This window comes from Grus americana, chromosome 3, assembly GCF_028858705.1.
Source record: "Grus americana isolate bGruAme1 chromosome 3, bGruAme1.mat, whole genome shotgun sequence".
Taxonomy (NCBI): Eukaryota; Metazoa; Chordata; class Aves; order Gruiformes; family Gruidae; genus Grus; species Grus americana.
Window position 1 is genome coordinate 44,363,466 of NC_072854.1, and position 20,691 is coordinate 44,384,156.

Consider the following 20,691-nt stretch of genomic DNA (forward strand, 5'->3'; position numbering starts at 1 on the left):
TCCTTTTCTCTAAAATTGTCCTATGAAGCTAACAGAGAGATGTACAGTACCTTAATGAATTGAACAAGAGCGTTTTTAGGGTCTTGCTTGAAAACTGACTCTTCGACATGAGCCTTTGCAAGAATGTTTTCTACTTCTGAGAGTCTAAAAATCAGTCTTGTCATTTCAGTCAGCTGCTCCATATAGGCTTTTGCTGTTTGTAATGAGAGAGCACAGCAGTAAACATAGTATACAGTTACACTTTTCGATTTACTTTAGTCACAAAATCATAAAACAAAACATGATTTTAAAACATCTAAAATACAAGGATTCCACAACCGACTGCATCTCTCTAGACAAAGAACGTGTGTCTAAACCAGTTATGTTTCCAATACAAACATATGAGAATGAAGACTATTAAGTATGGATAACCAAGTCTTTCATTTTACTGATGGTTTTCTTCAAAATCTACAAAATGTGTAATGAAAAATAGTCGCTAGAAGATGTGTTCTACAAATAATTAGAACTGCAGTGTTTTATAGAAGTGATGAAGTTTTGCTCTACGAAAGCAAAATATCCAATATAAGAAAGGGAAGAATTATTTACAACTCTTTTTTTTTCCTTTTTTTTTTTTTTTTTTTATTTATTTAAGGGCATTCACAGCATGATTTCTGACTATTTACTTGAGGTTTTTACTTTTTTCAGAGCAGTTTCTCCATGGGGGAAAAATAGCTTGTCTCCTTGGGAGCAAGTTTTTGTTCTTTGCTTCCAAGGAAACAAGCTCTTTTATCTTTGTTTGTGATAAATTTGTCATATGCAGAGCAGGCAAACTATCAATAAATAGCACAAGCAGCGTAAAGAAACACATTTTGTAATTAGGTAAAAGTAAAGGAATACAAACAAAAATACATTTTGTAATTAGCTGAAAATGTTTGCCAGTTTTGCAATATAGAATCGTTACTGCAAACATTAGGGAAATGTGAACACTTACCAACTGTTCGCTCAGCATCTGTCTTGGCCAGCATACCAGTCGGTTGATCTATGAACATTTGCAAAATGCAGCGAAACCAAGAACGTACTGTCAAAGCTTCATAGGAAGTATATCCCATACTAGAAAAAGCTTCACACAGTGCACTGTACAGGTGGAAGAGGAAGAAACAGGTAAAAAGATCAAATAAAAGTATGCAAAAAGGCGGCAGAATGTCTCATTTGGCTGTAGACATATAGAGACCACACAGAACCGATTAGAAATAAACTAACAGAAAGGCCAACTGGCATTCCTCTTGTGTACTCTACAGACTTTGCTCACGGTATCCTGATGCCTAAATACAGAGAACATGATAAATTTGGTAACGCCACCCATGGTAATATAAAAGCATATATATACATACATGTATGTTTTCTCAACATAAAACTGCTTAAGCTACCCCAGCCTTTCATACAAAGCTAGCTCAGGTGCTCCATGCTCCTTGAAGTCTGCTTAGTCCTAGCAACATAAAAGATGGAGAAGAGAAGGTCTGCATTAGCAAATAAAGACATGTCATGTTAGAAACAGATCAAAAGGAGAAACATAAAAAGGCAGCTTGGAGACGAGAAAGAAAACCGCTCTACTTGATGCACACTTACAGACGTATGCATTTACGTATGTATACGCACACAAGTATATACATTCCCACGCGCAGCAAACCTGCTGTAAATACTTTCAATTAAACACTCACTACTGTTCTACCAGCCAGGCGTCAGGCCGGAGTCAATGGCACCGTCAACACTCAATGCGCGACCCCTCTACTGTTCAGTGTTCCCAAAGTTTTACCCGCCTTACCACTGCGAGTAGCTGCTCCAGTCACTTTTTCCCAAGCATATCAGCCCGCATCATTAATTCTGCAGAAACTCCTTGCTGACGGACAGCAGGTCTGTTCTGCACCCTGTTTGCAATTCCTATCAGATGAGCTCCGTGCGTGCTTCAGGTCAGTGAAATTTCTTTAAAATAGTTACACCTTTTTATTTGAGAGATTTCCTCCCTGGTCAGTCCTAGGTGCTTTGACTTTAATGAAAAATGCTTGTACTCTTTTCTTGATATATGTACATATAAATCTACTTATTTTCTCCTGAATTTTTACTCATGCTTGCAACAGAAAGTCAACACAGGTCCAGATGGAAACCAAACTGGATTCTGTTTCTCACTGAACAACATTAATAAAGTTTTTTTTCTGTTTCATTTAGTTAAAACCAACGACAACCGTATGTTTTGTCTGAACATCCCTGCTGAAGTACTATTGAGAAAATAAATAAGACGACCAAATGCAAGCAAATAAAATATAAAAAATGATAATTAAATTCCAGTACCAAAAGGGAAAAAAATAGGATGCCTATGGACGTAATGCTCTTTGCAGTAATGTATAAACAACAAAAAGTTCCAGCCTTATGTAATCTTGATGTACACAGCTAGTCTACTTGGCCCCAAAGGGTCACAAAAACATTTTCTGCTGTAGTGTCACTCTTGCTTCTCTTGCTTGCTGGTACGTAGGCCACTTAAGCATCTTCCTAAAACTGGAGAGGAATATGCTCCTATCTTTAAGAAAGGAAAGAACAATAACTACCTGCTAGAAGCACAGCATGTGGTCCTTTTAAACCAGTGAGCTTACATACATGCTCAAAGTTAGTTTAAACAGGTTATAATACTGTCAGTATTAAAACTACATAACACGGATCTGGAGAGGAACTTTTAGGCACTACTGCAAAAGAAATGCCAAAGCTTGTGCGCGTGTTCCTAAGGGCACAGCTTGTCCATCAGAACCTTCATTATCAATATTGAAATAACTGATATGCAGAATAAGCTTCAATCTTAAAGAGACCAGGCAGAGCTTGCAGGGTATATAACAGCATCAGCAATAAAATAATCTTTTTACTTTTTAACTGAGAATGTTTGATGTGAAAATTATCAGAGCGCAGTAACCATGAAGTCCCAGCACTTAGATACTTCGATAACTTTTACTCTACAACTGCCTAAGGTAAATAAGTACATGAATCATGTTACAAAAAATTGCTATCTTATTAGCATATAATAAAATGTCAATGTTTAGAGTATGATACCTATGTATAATTCTACCAAAAAAATCTTATCTTAGGTACTCATCATCCTTGCATAAGGAAACCTAAGCACCTCGTAGCTGTGCTGATTAGGGAGGGACATACCTTCTCCTCCTTTCAGATACTTCAGTTTTTACCTCGATGGGCCTCGGAGCAACTGATAGGGCAAACAGACAGTTCTCCTTGAGGGCTGGCATTCACAATCTCAACAGCTTAGGGGCAAAAATATTTTTCTCTGTGTGAGTGCTTTCTGTCCCATGCTTCCAGCAGGGGGGAGATTCAGAAAAGCAGAGGGTAAGAGAGAGTGAGAACATATGAGAGAGAACCAGAAAGAGTGGGAACATATATGTGCACATAAGCCACAGACAAATATCCATCATCACTCGACTGTGCAGTCATGCTTTTTCCTGCTAGTTCTCTCAATATGGATCCATGAACCTGACATCTCTTCAGTTAGTCCAAGGCACAACCTGTAAGAGGAGGGCAAGGGCCTCTCGTGCCTTTCTAAGGCAGTTATTTGGAAATCGAGGTTTGGATTCCCTCAGAGTGTAAAACCCACTTAACTTGGGTTTTCCAAATTCTTGCACAAGTGCTCTAACCTCTCAAATAGTGTACACCAGTAAACTATCATCAATGCTAACTGTATTTTTAGGTGAAATTATGGCAGTGGGGCTGCACGGGGAACTCAGTACTTGCCACGTGTGCACACTCTAAGCTTGCTAATGCAACTGTGCTCCCAACCACTTGGGAATGGGAATGCTATGGTCGTGGTTCCAAACACAGTAAATGTTACCTCAGCCAGCATAGCAATGTATCTGTGGATACATATATAACAATATGTCACATGCGTAATGAATATTGCTAATGAATACTTAAGTAACTGCTTTCAATCACTTAAGTGTTTACTGTAGGAACCATAATTAGCCTTAAGCACCTAAATTATACCAAAATTCCAGTTTAGGCATCAAAATATTTTATTGATCTCACCTGAATAGCAGCAAAATTCAAATTATAAATGGGCATTTATGCACCTAACTCTTATTTCATTCAGCATGTGCTAGGTATCTGCACTTTGCATGAAACTCACCCTATAAAGATCATACAAGAAAAATATGGCAAATCAGAGGACTGAGTGCTCCTCTCTTGAGTTCCAAATTGACACACGAGGTACTAAATTCAACTTATTTTAACATCTCCCTGCAAGAAGGCCATAGCCTCATCTTCGCCGATCACACTGAAATAGTCTTTACCATATCCTGATTTACAGCTATGCTCCTTAGTACAATATGTACCCTAAAAATGTGCAACATTTTTCACTTTCAAATACAGTCCAACATAGAAACACTCCCTCTTTCTCTCTCATCTCTCACCTCCCCTGCTTCAGAAGTGAGGCAAGGGGGAAAAAAAGACAACACACCACAACCACCACCACCCAGCTATCTGAAGTTCAGAGACCTACTGAAAGCAAATAAAATTCCTCAGGTATATAAAACTGACTGGACTGCTCTAGCTGACCCTGCTTCAGCAGAAACATTGGACAAGTTAGACTACCTGATCTCAAGAGTCCCTTCAAACCTAAACAATTCTATGATACTGTAAGTAGTCAACATTGGCAGGTAAAACATAGGAATATGATAATTTTTCTAAACCTATTATTTAATTTAAAGCATCCATTTAGCAGGTCTCAGAAACCTGAGCTATACGAACATTAATATGCACTCAGAAAGTGTTCCAAGCTTGTCAAAAAGAAAGTTTTAATGCATGCATTTCCTTATGATCATTTTCCTTATACTTTCAATACTGCCCAACCCATCCTCCTCAGCTTCGGGCAAAAGTTCTTCGTTTTGAAGAAGTCAAGATATTTAAACATGGAAGACTTACTATATAGCATCTTCAGAGTTCTGTGACGTTTGTTTATCATGACGTTTTATAAGAAGATTTAAGGTTTTAAATGTAACTGGTACAGGGAAAAATAAGACCAGTACTTTTAATTAGAAATTTTAAAATTTACCAAGTTACATTACTCAACTTCAAGAGCAGGTAGGGCAGGAGGCTACTGCCTTGCCAAACTGTAACAGCGCTGCCCAAGTGTAGCAACAATAGAAGGGGGTGGATAACTATAACTATGCAAATCAAAAATAGGTTATGGGTTCACGCATTTCACTTTGATGTAGTACTACTCTTCACATAAGTGTTTCTCTGAAGATATTGTCTAGGTCCCCATTTTTCAAAATCTATTAGTAACAACACTGCTTCCACTGGGAAAAAAATAAATGGTTTCCTATATTAAAAAAAAAATAAAATCACTTTTTCAAAATACTTACCTATCTTCCTGACAAATTTTGAGTATCTTAATCTATTTACACATTAAAAACCCAAACAATCCAACCCAAATAACACCCACTATCCCTTGTGAAACGTCCCAGATGATTTCAAGAAACCTAGAACACTAACAGATGCAAAGAACCTGGACCATCTCAATGAAACATTATTGTTTGAAGCGACATTTTCCAGAAGTCTAATGAAGGAATGAGAAGGTAATGGAATAACAAGCAGTCGCCGTTTTTTACCTGTTTTGAATTAGGTGACTTAGATATCTTGACACCAGCTGAGGCCACACCATGTCATCCCATCCAAACAGCTGCATCATTGATAGAACCGGCTGTGGCTGGAGATCTGATAGGGCTTTGCTGGGTATATCCAAAGCTAAAAGAGTAAAACCTGATTTTAAAGAGAGAAAAGCATGGCACCATGTTAATAATTTCTCAGTACATCCTTGTTCCGCTAAAAAGCACTGAAAATTAATTATGATTAATAATACGCAGTCTGGGAGTACCAGAAATCTCAATTAAAACTGGGCAACTATTCTAACAGATAGCGTTTGTACACATGTTAAAATGTAGTCTCTGTCACAAGGAGTTTGTAAGTCAACATGACACACACTGAATGCAAAGGAGGGAAAATGGATCCAAGCATACGCAATTTGAAATATATTCATGAAACTACAGATCATAAATCCTGAAGGCGTAGCTTTACCACCTATGCAATAAAAAACACGTCTTAAAAACTTGTTTTTTTGTCTTCTTGGCCTCCCTTTCTTGCCTCCATCCACCACGTCTTCCCTTGTACGCAGAAGTATTACTGTGCTTTACGGGGTTCAGTTTTATTTATTTGTTTAGTTGTTTTTACACACTTCTCACAGTGCAGAACTATATTTGGAAAGAATTCACTCACTCAGAGGTGGTATCTTACTATTTTTGGAATAGACTTTCATTTATCAGAAGCTAGGGTGTAAATAAAGCACTACAGACAAGCTTATTCTTGAAAAAAGGATCTTCATATAACAGTTGCAGATCTAGAAACTGGGACAGTATTTTGTGCAGAGTTTTTGTTCATGAAACATAACCTTTTGCTGTTTGTTAGGTCTGTTGTGGAATCTAACACTACCAGCTTAAAAAATATAGCACATTCTTTATGCTGCAAATGACAAATACATTTAAACTGAGGAAGAAAATGTAATCAGAAATGCTAAGCAGTTATTAGGTTATTGGAAATGAGAGGCATCAAATGAGTCAGGAAAACTGACTTTGGAAGGCAATGAAATAAAGGGGCTCACTAGTTTCCAAATTCTCCCATTCAAGTCAAATATAAATGTAATATTAATTTATTAAAATAATGATTTATAAAACTGCATGCATTGAGAAACTGACTTTGAATTAGACAGAAAAGGCTAGTTTTCAGAAACAACAATGAAGCTCTTTTAATTAATGGTGTAGGCACAGACTACCTTAAGCTAGGAAGGACTTCACATTTCCGTACGTGCCTCAGAATAAAAAAGGAGGTCATACAGAGTCCCCACTCTGCCTTAGGTGAGGAAGCAATTTGTGCCAGCCTTCTTCCAGCTTATCACATTGTTTCTGCAGCATCAGCCATAACGTAGGGGGGGGGAGAAATGGGAGACAGAAACGATAATGTGAGTCCCAGGCTCTGTACCTGGCAGGGGGAGCAGGAGAGCTGTGACAGCTGCTCTCTCCTTTGGGCTGCAACCTCTGAGGCAAGAAGCTCATAGAGCGCGGGAAGGGTTTGCCTTCCTCTGTAGTACTGCCTAACACATCTCTATAAAGCAGGTCACAACTGCACTCCCCTGCTTCTAAGCGGAGTTTATAATAGGTTGTTCTTCTTGCTATTTCACTGTGTTAATATAAAATAAAAAGGTATGACACTGTGGGAAATGAATGAAAGTTTTGACATTAACAACCTCTTCCTTTGATTTGTATTGCTGTTTCCCATACGTGCTGCAGCAGTGTGAGACCACTGCCGTTGCACACTGTCTCCTTCATTAGTGTTACCTACTAACTACTGCAGAGCTGCTTCAAGCGAAGGGTCTTTTAACTTTTCTATTACTGAGTACTTCTGAGCTTGTAACTTTATCTAATTCATATCATGATGGGAAAAAAATATTTTATATTTCACTTCTCTAAATGTTAGTTAAATGGATACAAGATTTCATTGTAACTACAGAATACAATGCTAGCTACTGATGTTAAAGATCAAACTGGGATTTCTTTCTATTCACTGCCATGCTGACTCATTACACGTGGAGTTTGCATACATATGGAATGTTGTACTTCAAGATTAAAACCCTTCAGTGTAAAGCAAGATAAATAAGTAAAATGAATTATGGAATAATTGTATGATCATGACCATGAAGGTCCAGCAAAAAACAAGTCATGTAATCAACCTTTTCAAAATTGTCTTCAAATGTAAAATATTATTTTTAAAAAATGTGGTTTGAATTGCAACCATAATGAAAAGAGTAGTTCAACATAAAATTATAATAAACTTCTACAAAAATATCTAAGTTCTAGATACAGTGAAATACGTTATTCTCATTTATATTCTATAACATTGGAATGTTGATTATAATCTGTGACTGGTAGGAAAAAAGAAGTCAGGCTTGTATAGCTTCAAACCCCGTTGGAGTTCTCAATCTGTTTGTATTCTATCAAGTAATTCAATGCTACAATATTTGTTCTTGTCAAAATATTTAGCATAGAATCTACTTTTTGCATTTATGCATATTCAAGTTACTACCTGGAAGCAGCAATATCCCAAACCGCAAAATCCTTGAAAGTTTGTGACCCAGAAAATAGCACCAAGTCCAGCAGTTGCAGAGAGGGTCAATGCTAACCTGCAGCTGTATCAGCAAGCTGTGGGGAAGGTGGCATCTGTGACATTCGCTGGCTCTTCAAATAGGGAAAGAAATTTCTCCAGAGAGCACTGGCGACAGCAAGGTGGTGCTCTTTAGCTGCTAAAGGAAGCTGTGCCTCTGAGGCCGCGTTCCCTGGCTGAAGTCCCTGGCTTACACGTTTGTGCACACTCCTAGGGAGAAACACAAACAATGTTTACGTTCAATAACTGAAAAATTCACATCTTTTAAAAACGCATTTACAACTACTTTAAACCGTAGAGCCCGAGAACTGAAGGATCATTTTGTGCAATTAAATCCTTTATGCAAAGACATTATGCATACCAGTTATTTGATGGATGAATGATGGCATATTAAGCACCACAAAGTTAATGTTAATTACTAATGTCAACCATTAATTATATGCTTTTTAATATGTCAGATCAAAATGAGAAATAGGCAGCTTTAAAATGAATTCTGCATTTTGCAACTGCTAGCATGACAAGCAAGTCTGCTTACAATCCAAAGCCAGATGCTTATTTCATAATTTTTGTCAGTAGGGTTTTTAGGGTAGGGTTGTGTACAGCAAATAATGGCAAACGATTTTGATCAATTGTAAAGCTTCCTTCTGAAACCTATTTCTCATTTGTAAAACCTCACTAGGTACGAGTTTAGATAAGAGAAAAGATTCATTTTAGCCTGATGCACTGCAGACAATTAGGTTTGACAGCAATGCCCACAGCTTTGTTAGTACAGTAAGGACAAAAGTTACCACTACACATAACTCCCATCTCTTCCTGAGACAATGTGGCATGAATTCAATAACGCACTCAATTTTCTTTGATTCTTCCAGTACCATTCCTGCTACTTAATCTAATTTGGAAGTTGTGACTTTCTAGAGGTTTAATAGAGATATGTCTGCAGGGAATCAATGTTCTCGGAGAAATGGGGGGGGGGGGGGCAGAGGAAGCATTAATAAATTTGTCTAGTAGAGCAGGATAGGAGGCATTACTGCACTGGTCTGATCAACTAAATAACATGCTTATTAAAAACAATCTGTAGGAACGCACTATCATTCCTGTTCCTATTTATCTTCTGGTCAACTCAATTGAGATTGTGCATTAAAGCACAGGCAGCATTATTACATTTGCTTTATTAAATTCTATAAACAGCACTGTAAAGTCAGAGTCAAGATATTTATAAGATAATGGCAAACAGCGGAGGCATCGAGACTTGCCGTAACACTAACATTTGTAGACCAGAATATTTTTTTTTCTTAATTGCTATTCTCACAATAGCAAGTGTTTCACAAAACCCTTCCCCTAGATCTTTATTCTGTGCTCACCCTAATTTGAAATAAACCAAAACAAAAATAGAAAAAAACCTCTAGCTCCTAGTTCCCTTCTGGGAATGTGGGAAAATTATGAAAGAATTACACAACTCACAGCACTCATTAGGACATCTGAAATGGAATAATTTTAAATAAAGAGTAGACTGGCTGCAAGGCCTTCCCGTACTAGGGTTGATATTAGAAGCGCATCTCATTATACCAAATTAGTATCCAAAAATTCTGCCTAACACATAATTTAAAACATAAAACATACTGGCTGTCAAAGGTAACGATACCTTATGCCTGCCTGCAGGCAGCCATTAGTTTCAATAGGACAGACAGAGAGAATTGAGTACCAGCTACTTTTCGAATGGCTACATTTAACAGACATGGAAGGATACGTAATATTAGGAGGAATCAAATGTTTCTTTGAGAGACAGTGCAAGTCCAAACACAGAAACAGAAGCCAGGAATTCTAAACCCAACATTTATTCCCTCTGTGGCTTCACAGAAATCATACAGCCTTTGTTAGCCTCAGTTTCCCAGCCATGATATTTGGATAGTAAGACAGCTTACCCTTTAAGGATGCTGTGAAAACAATCAATGCTTAGAAACTGAGGATTATATTCAGTATGTCAGTTGGTATTCCTATTTACAAGGCACATTCTCCAAGTCAACATGAATTGAAATAGAAGTGAGATTAGCATAGAAAGTCAAGCAATACTTCTTTGGCAGTATCCCTTATCCAAAAAAGGACAAAGAAAAGGGTGCAGAAATAGCGAGGTCTAGAGGACAAACAATGAAAAAGTAAAAAGTAAGGCTAAAGCAGCAAGTTAAAGAATATATTTTTGCCTATTACCAAAAAAAAAAAGTTTTAACTGTAAAAACATAAAGGGCTTTTTTGGTTTATTTTGTTAAGAAAGGAAAGCACGAATCCTCAAAGTGCAGAGAACAAAACTTAGGGGACCAAATTCTGCCATACTTCCATCCAGACTACAGTGTAAAATTGCACAAAGACCTTTTTCTCTCCTCTAAATTGCCTCTCCAAAGAAGGGTGCCTTGCATCTCCTTTAGCCATCTATGCAAAGTAGAAGGGTGTACAGACTTCCAAAGTAAGGTAATATATCTCTGTGTCAGTGGAAGGGCAACACGTACCAATCAGTATTTATGTTTATTCATAGTAACCTACACAAATGCTTGCAATAAGGTAAATCCTTAGAATCGATGGAGCACTGATACGTGCTGCAGCAGCAGTAGCCAACTACTTCTACCAACAAGCAAATTATTTTAATTCCATAAAAATATGGATAAAAACAATTTTACTTTTTATTCAGGTTTCCACATTTTTCTAACACTAGACAAGCACACCATCAAACATTGCTCCATTTCTGAAACCATATACAAGTAGTTTTCCATTGTGTTAAGAGCTCTGGAACCACCGGTTGCCTCATTACAATGGTAATAACTTGGTGTGGATTTTACTTGTTTTAAATCACGGATTTCCTGTTTCTGTAAAAAGAGGTATGCTTTCTCATTTTACCGTCAGATCAAATAAACTCTGGGTTTATAAAAGAAGGGAATGTTTGTGCTACCTGAATGAGGATTGTGCTGGATGTATCGTTACAGCAGTAGCATGTGGGGTTATTTTCTACATCCTACTTGCAGCCATTTATCTGGATGCAGATATTGTAATCACGAACAATCCTTTCACAAACATAAACCATGCCTTTGCAAGCCTGGATTACTAAAATGGAGTGAAATTTTTGGTCAAGCTGGAAAAGTAAAACAGATAAAATGCAGAAGCCTGCCTATATAATGGAAACTCAAGTCACTACTAGTCCATAATCTGCACTGGCTGCATACTGGCATCCAGACTTAATACAATGTTATTTAATTTGAACTACAAGGGTTCAGAACTCCCCAACATACGAGAAGACCTCTCTCCTCCTACCAGCATTGCCAGGGACACATACTACCACCCTCAGTGGCTCCCAGACTATAAATACAGACACTGGCTTCTTCACAGGTGGTATTCCCAGTTCCTCTGCTCCCAGACCACGCCAGGCCAGCTGCAGCATCCACAGAACTCAGCTGCCCAGTACAGCCAAGATTGAGCTCAGGAAAGTCTTTTTAAAGGAAATAAATGACCTTTCGATGGTGAAACAAATAAATAATTAAAACCCAACACCTGCAGAACGAACACCCTTGGATAAATCTAGGGAGATTGGGTAGAGATATAGGAGTATTTCTAAAATGATAAATGGCTTTGATGCTTAGGATTTCAACTACTAACATCGGTTCTTTCAAGGAAAACTCAAGCAAAGTAAAATCAAGCAAAGCATGACCACACTCTGATTCAAAGACAGGTAATAGGGGCTTTGTGCTCTCTGCATATCAATGGAACTTGAATAATACTTGAATTTGGAGATTTCCTTTCCAAACATTCTCCTTCTTTTTGCATCGGTGTAAGATTATGACCGCAGTTTCTCATTTTGATATTTTGGCAACAAATGCAGTGTGCCTTGGTCCTACTTTAATGTTGCCATAGAGGTGGTAACAGCAACAGAAGTGACTGGGGGAAGTTGAGCCTTCTTCAGCTATGTGGTAGCTGTGAAGATTTCAGCATAAACAACTGAAGAGATATGGAGATTAGTTGATACAGGGAACAAAAAAGTAAGAGTTTGGATTACAGTGAAGTCGACAGAAGAGCTTTACATTCTCTCAACAAGCCCCAGACACAGAGGTGATGTCAGCTACTCGGAAATCTGCACAACAACAAAAGTTATCATCTTAAGGTCTCCCCAAAATCAAAAGCCACATTAATACAATGGAAAGCATATTTGTTTCTGCTGAAAAGATTAGCAATAAGTTACACAATAAAGATGGCATTAAAATAAAATGCAAAATAAAAGTGCCAGTGTTGACACTACTCCATTTCATACGGAAAGGTGTTTCGGCTTCCTGACCCCTCTTACTTGCCAATACAAAGAAAGCACTATTGTATGGCAAAACATTGGGCTTTCCTCTAGAAATCTATCCAGTCATACTTCTGTGGTTGTATAAATCTCACTGCAGTGATACACTCGAAATTTGTGCTACTGCTACAGGTGCAAAACTCCAAGATCTCTGCTAGACTGCAGTGCACTCAGCTTCAGTGACCAAACAATATTTACCAAGCAGCATTTCAGAATTTAGTTCAAAAATACTCATCCAATTTCACTTTCTTCAAATGCCGCAGAACATCAATACTTCTTTAATATCTCTACTCATTTCCTCCTTCCGCTCCACCAGAACTGTTGCTTCTTACAGTGACCAGAACTGGGAGCAAGGTTTTGGCAGAAGCCACACACATTTCCAGGAACTAGTCCTATCCAAGTTTAAGCTGAAAAAGATCCTTGCACACCCTCCATATGCCATAGAAAATAATCCAGTATGGGTATTCAACTAGTTGACTATTATGTCATTTAGTTACATGATATTTATAGAAAATTGCATTGATCCATACAGATATCAACTCCCATGCTGATGAACTCACTTTTCAACTTCTACTTAGTAATTTGTTCATAAGCATTTACTTATTTTTATGTCTGTGCTTCAAGTATGCAGTTTACACTAAATACATGTACATTTCTGAAATCATACCTGTTATACTACCACAAAATACAATACAAAGTGTGAAGGAGAACACATTTTTAGAGTGAGTTAATTACTTTTTTTACAGAATTTTTCAAAACACTCAAAAAAGAAAAGCTAGTTTAAGTATGGTGTATAATACTGGCATTCATAGAGGAAAGGATAAATTGGTTTCATCTGGGTTCAAGTCTGCTTTCATGTGGTATCATGGAGCTGTGCCAAGGTACAAGTAACAAACCCTATGATCCTGCCTCTCTTACACATGCAGATTCATGAAAATGAAATGGGTCTGGATTCACAGAAGAGGCACACTAGCTGCACAGTGGTTCCACCATAGCCCAGCTCCTCCAAGAAGAAAGTGTCTCAAACTAACCATGCTTAGACACTGGTGGAAAGCCATAGATGTAGGTGTCAGTCATCTCATGGTAAAGGCTTTTGGTGTCCTGTGTCTCTGGGCACACAAGTTTAGGTACCCAGGGAATTTCAGTGGTTAAAATGAAGTCACCTACAGACTTTCAGACACTTCCAGTGAAACATGCATGAAGGAAGGTGACTAAATTCTACCCAAGTCTGAATCAAACATCCAAGTCCTCTTTTAAATCTGTTTCTAACCTCTTTGGGACACAATTTCTTTTTTATATTCCTTTATATAGCACCCAGTATATTGAGACTGGTATGACTGCAGTAGCAACCAGACAGAAGAAGTAATCCCACCTCAAATCAGAATCTCTGAACTTAAGTTGTTTCCATATCTGCAAGAAACTTACAAAGTATTTATGAAGTTTCTTCATATTTGAGCAACAGCCTTTTCATTCTTTGGTAACTCAAAAAACCCCCCAACCCCAACAAATAAACCCCAAAAGAGCACCAAATTTTAATCCACCTTTATGGAATTAAAAAAATATATTTCAGAAAGATAAGCAACATGAGAAATTTAAGGCCAAAACTAAATTTTTTCATCCATTAAAAGAAACACTTCGGAAACCCCTACAGTTTATAATGAAAGCATCAGCACTCTGTAAGCCGTAACGATAGCATCACCACCACCGAGCTGTATTGCTCACTGTACAAACAGAACTTGAAAAATCATGATATAATATTATCAAACACTAACACGTCCCCATCAGATCAGTATTTATTAAATCATGTTTCAGTGTTCTTCATTCAGTTTAATTTGCTTCAGTAATCCACAGTAAACTGCACATTTAAATGTTTACTGCAAAAAGGATGTGCAAATAATATGCCTGGTTATGTCTGCATGTAACGATCACTTATTGATGTGATGAGCTGGGAAGGGTAACAATGGAAGAGGGATACTTTTCACAATGTCACATCCAGGATTTTTATGAAATGCTTTAATTATTCCGTTTGTGCTTAAGTTTTTTTATAGCACGGACTTGCACAATATCATAAATGTCAGTGTTACAACATGCCTTCATCAGGCACAACAACGTGCAGCATACACAAAGTGACATGCCTTAGATGTTGGATGAAATCCAAAAGGATAAAAGGATATAATGGTTAAAAAGCAGGGCACAAACACATTCAGACTCCCAAATTGTAATTCCCAAACTGCTCACTTAGTCAGATCACCCTCTTTTGAGTGGGAAGATCCGTGGGTGCCTACACTTCAGCTACACAAATGCCTTGAGCTGAGCATCTAACCCACAATCTCCATCTACTGGGGACAGGAAATCTGATCATGACTAAGCCACACCAAGAAAAGCAGGCTGCACAGGGTATAGCAGTAACTACTTTAATTTTAAAACCTGGAATATACTTTTTTTTTTTTTAATATAACAACCAATGAGTCACAGCCTCAGGGAGGAGGGCATCTACGTCCAGTTTTGATAGACTGGTTTTGGGATCAAGCTCTGCTCTTGGATTGAGAGTTTTACATTAAGTCAGTCACTGGATAAAAGTGCAAAATCCTAGAACAAGGACTGGAGCCCATGACACTCTTACTTCCCCATATTATGTCCTAACCACTAGGTAACAGATATTTAATTGTTCAGACTATCTGTTGTCTGTTACTAAAAAACCGAAACAAACCAACCAAAAACCCCCAAACCCAAACAACCACCCCAACCAAACCTATTTAAGTATGCACCTTCAGGAGTGGGACTCTACAATGGTTCCAAGCACACAGATTTCTGTTCTCCATGACACTGAATCAGATGTCTCTAGGCCCACCAGACACACATTGGATTCAATCCTTCACTTCCTGTTTTCTGTAGGCTAGCAGTAGACAAAGTCCCACATAGGAGGCAAGAGTGGTTTGTTTTATAAGACATGCATGCTGTACACATCAAAGAAGTTGCTGATCAGCTGGGCCTGTTACTCTAGGTCACCAGACCACTGTACCTTGGAAGACCCCTACACCATTTGAGAGCAGGAGTCTTCCAAGTTCTGGCATCCTCCTAGCTCATCTGAAAAGAGCTGGCAGGCAGGCAGGCAGATGGCCCTAGTGCTCAGGAGTAAAAGGTCAAGAGAGGCCTAAATCATCATAATACTCTAGGACTGAGGTGTTTCAGACCATAATTTAAAGGACTTGTTTATATAACTGTGTATGTAGAGATAGAGATATATACATATACATGAGAGAGAGATACATAAAAATACCAGGGCATCTAGCTTAGGCTGTAAGAGGAACACACAGACATTAGGGCAGCATTTCAATTAGGACAGCTTCTCTGTAAAACCTTAGCTAATCATTGCTAAAAGATACTCCACCTTCCCCCACCCAAAAATCCTAACCATACGGGTTTCTCTTTCCACACGCACATCAGGAAAACATCATCTCTAAACATCCTAAAACTTATTTTGCCTTATGTTCCCTTAATTGAAAAAAAAAAATGCCTATCAACAAAATAAAAAAGGCTACAGATTCTTTCAGTTTACCACACATCAATCACTGCCTGAGTAGAAGCAGATCACATACTCTCTCCTATTGAAGATACAGTAGGTTTAAACAGAGCCATTCCAGTTCTTTCATTGATGGTATAAATCTTCAAATCTCAGCGGAGGAGCCTAGTATATTCCTATTGTTAGTGGATCATTGACAGAACAGACTCAACAGTTAAGAAGCTTCTAATGTGACAATTTATATAAGCAGAGTAATTAAAGTATATTAGAAATCCAGATAATCTCCCCCAATCAAACCAATGAAGGGCAGCCCATGGGCATTCAAATCACAAATTGCAATTCAGCTCAGGGTCACCTTCCCAAGTTAAATAATATCAACAGAAAATACCTTAAACTAAATGATCCTTACTCATTACTAAACGTATTCAGGAAATTACATAAAGCTCTTTAAAGATACAAATATTTTAAGAACAGTTAACCACTTTAAACAATTATTTTTTTCCTTTTAGTGATTTGAAGACTAAAGCCAAGTTTCATTTCTCAGACGTTACTTGGGCTATTCACTAAAACATATGAAAGAGTGAGGAAAATGGGAGATGCTTTTAAATATTATAATGCAAGTACAGCAGCAGCAATATTTTCTCACATTACTGGACTGTGCATTAGTACATACGGTGCAAGCTGTCAGTAATTAAATAATTATAATATCAACAGCTAGGGAATGTAGCTCTTAGGATTTTTTTAATATTCTCACAACCAATTATATTTTTTACTATTTCTGTTTGGGGTTTTTTGTTTGTTTTATGTATCTTCTACAAGTCTATCAACTACACAATTAAAAGCATTTGATTATATTACATTCTGATATGAAATAAAAAGTAAATCAAACCCAGCACTCTTTATAAAGGTTTCCAAGTTTAAAGCTATATTAAAAAACCAAACAAAAACCCCCAAAACATAACTATTGTAACTGACACCATAATAAGTAAAATGGAAAACATACCCTATCCAAATTTTAAGTCAATGTTCCCAACAATTTTATTTTTTTTAAAATAACAGATGCTGTAATACACAGTTTGGCAGCTACTCCATTACAGAAATATGATTCAAGAAATGTGGCTCTTCTTTGCCTGAAACTAATACAGATGAATTTGGTAGATCTATGTTCTTCATTGAATTCTTTTGATTTAAAGGTAATGCAACAAACAGCACGTAGCACAGAAAAGAGTGAACTGCAAGTCTCAGGTTTTAAGACAGTCTTCTCCACAGCAATATGGAAACAATAATACATTATGTTAGGATATATAACCACCAAAGTTAGCTATCATTGCTTGATCTGTTTTCCCAATCAAAGAATCACTAAAATTAGTAAAAATGACGATGCCCTGATCCATTTCAGAGTTTTCAAACCAAGCATTCAAAGTAAAAGATGTTGGTTTATCAAGCTGCAGCATCTCTAAACACATCCATCCCCTGAAACATTACATATATTCATTCCTTGGGAGTTCATCTTCTGGACTTTTAGAAGGAAGTAGCACATAGCAGAGACAAAGACGACTCAACATCCAAGTGTAATTCACATACACTCCTTTACTTTTTTTTCTACTGGAAAGCAAAACATGCGTGAAGGCCACCGCAATACTAGCCTGAACATATTCCCACCCTTTACTAGAGAGCAGCAAAAGTTCCCAGGATAACACCAACAGACTTGGCAGAGACAAGAGGATAAAAAAGTCTATTTTAAAACTCATAGGGTCACAGGAAGATATGTGCAAATCTTTCAAATAGGAAAGTAGACAGACAGCAACTGCTGAAAAGTTTAACTCAGAAAGAAGCAAACCAGAAATGAAGTGATCTCCAAGCACAGCCAGCTCTCCATCCTCTATTATACCACTTCTTTCACATGTTCTGCCTGCAGCGACCTTTCCCCCATGCACTATATTGCAGAAGAGAGACCTGGAATGTGTTATGATCAGCCTGTCCTGTCCTTCTGACTCTCCAAGACGACTGTGGATGCGGCGAGACTCGCAATGATCCAGGCCAAAGAGACGCCATAATTGTGAGATGCAAGTGAAAGTTGTCATATAAACACTTGCAAGAATTTTCCACCGGTTGCTTGACAAAGGCCTTAAATATATGGAGAAATGGGCCAGCAGTCTACCTGAAACGTTTATTAAGTTATAAGAAACAGCAAGTATTTGGAAAGGAACTAGCATAAAATAAAGTCATGGACAAAGAAAAAGGAAATCAAGCTTGAAGTTTTTCATTACTGGTTGTATTCCCTTTACTTTAAAGAGAGGCAAAGCAAGTGTCACCAAAATTGTGATTCTACAATGTGCAATACTGAAGAAGGGACAGTAAGTTCCCATGATTTTCTATGCATTTAACACTGCAATTTAGAAGAAAGCTGTTCATTAATAGGTCTGCATTCATCACAGATACAAAATGTCAACACATCTTATATTGCCCCTTCAATCTACTGATATGTAGGTAATACTGTTTCTTTATTTTTAGATGTGGAACACTAGGACATGTTTTTCTTAATTACTCTAAAATGGATTTTTTTTAGAATGCACATATTTTCCTAAAGCATTCACTATTTTGTAAGTAAACAAACAGCATAACAAGTCCCTTAGTTAACCACTAATTCATTCATCAATAAATTGTTTTACCCATTTTCGAATGGGTAGGCTTGATGAGTATATGCCCAGGTGAAGAAATGGTCAAGGCAACATCTGCAGGACCACACTAATAATAAAAAATAAAAAAAAAATTATCTGTACATCAAAGAGCTCAACTCCTGATATCAAAGATTCTTATATTCACTGGAATGGAAAGCGTTAATGCTGTGATAAAAGGTTTTCAACTGCAGTTGAATCATGTGAAGATTATCAATACAGCAGCAATGTACAAAGGGGCTTCATGAAGGTTACCGAGTTTAATATAATCCTCTCTATAGCTAAGCACAGTAATAGAGAACCCTGTGTTCACTGTGACAGCATGTTGTGTGCGCTCAGTAATACTTTTAAAATATACAGGGAGAACAAGAAATCCCCAACATCTTTACTATGCTCAAAGACAAAGTAAAGATATTAACAAGAACAGACACACAACCCTAAAACATGAAGGTACAGAAAAGCCAAACATTTAGAGCTGCAGAATATTAGTTAGCACTTTCTCCTTAACCCTTCTCAAAGGGTTTAACGACATCACCGAAAAGACAAGTTGTTATGACCATAATTTAAATGCAAACAACAAAGCTCTAAGCCCGCTTTGGCTAGGTCTGCTGGGAGGGAATATTACATCTGCTTCAGCCACCCTAGCAAATTTGTGCCAGAGAGCTGTTGTCTTTTGCTAACCACATTTAACTAAGATAAGGCTGCAAGAGCAGCAAAGACAACATAACCTGCGTTAATTCAGTGCAACTAGTTCACGTTTCAGCTTGTGGAACAGCCTTGGGAAAAACAGACAGTTAATTTGAGCCCAACTGCAATTTTCCTTCATTACGTTCAGTGGTATTCAGTCAAGTTAGCTCCTCCCCCGTACTACACAGACAAATGCTAAGATCACAGTTTTCTTTGTGTCTTTAATGCAAAGTATAAACTGGAACACACAAAGTGACCCTCTGCTGTCCCAAAATCTCAAGTCCTGGGAGAGTCACTCCAGGTACTCACTTCAGCAGGAGGGCTCAGCCATTCACAGATCTCAGCCAAGCCCTCTATGCTAGATTCTGCACTGGTCAAGGCGCTGGGAGTCGTCTTGTTGCTTTGGACAGGTAAGTCAGTGCTCAGTTCTTTCAAGAAAGAACACAGAAAAAGCAGACACTTAAAAAGATGCTTAGTTTGCCTAAGCAGCCTTTCAGCATAGGTCAGATTCAGAATTTTTTTAATCCTCTGGAAGAACAAATAAAGAAAAATAAAGGGAAAAAAATGGACAGGCTGCATTTGAAATTAATACTATCCTAAACTGTTGTTTCCCCCTTTTTTAGTTCACATACATACAAAAAACCTCCATCTAAACCAAACGTAGTATTTGTAAATCACTGCCATTTCACAAAAGTTAAAATAGAGCTATTTCAATTCTTAAAAGCCTTTTTTCGAATAGCAATGTTAGTAACAGACTGACATTACAATTAGTTCTGATCAAAATAAGACAAAATTCCCCAATAAATTCCTGTATCGCATGCAAAACTTCAGAATTCTAAACGTGTCTCCACCTCTATCGCACTGTTTTGCAAGTTCTCGCAGATCTGCCGGTGAGCTGAGCGCCACATAACCTGACCCATAAAGCTAAGTCTTCCCCACCATAGTATTCAAAGTATGTTCATCACAGAATTACAAAATGTTCTTTACCAAAGGCAGACATTCAGTCACGAGGGCAGAGTCTGCAAGCACATCACCTGACATGATGAGTTTAAAAAGAAAAACACATGATCCATCATTGATGGGGGGGCTTGTAGGAGTCATTGGGAACTTTCTGATCAGCAAAATGCTACACCCTTTTGGTTTTGAGGATTTTGTTCATTTGTTCATTTTAAACAGGGGTTTAAAAGATTTTTTTTAAATACGAGCCTAATTTGGTTTCCAAAGTATTTTACATTTGAAAG

The 20,691-nt window shown here is 37.6% G+C and overlaps 1 protein-coding gene across 1 annotated transcript in view; it reads right to left on the minus strand.

The window, feature by feature from the left end:
- Positions 1 to 20,691, minus strand: part of MMS22L (MMS22 like, DNA repair protein) — a 97,349-nt gene that overhangs the window by 22,263 nt on the left and 54,395 nt on the right. The window contains exons 15-18 of the mRNA XM_054821514.1: positions 8,261 to 8,451; positions 5,640 to 5,790; positions 971 to 1,113; positions 51 to 193 (exon numbers count right to left, since the gene is read on the minus strand). Coding sequence (XP_054677489.1) covers positions 51 to 193; positions 971 to 1,113; positions 5,640 to 5,790; positions 8,261 to 8,451 — 628 coding nt within the window. The remainder of the gene's footprint in view (positions 1 to 50; positions 194 to 970; positions 1,114 to 5,639; positions 5,791 to 8,260; positions 8,452 to 20,691) is intronic.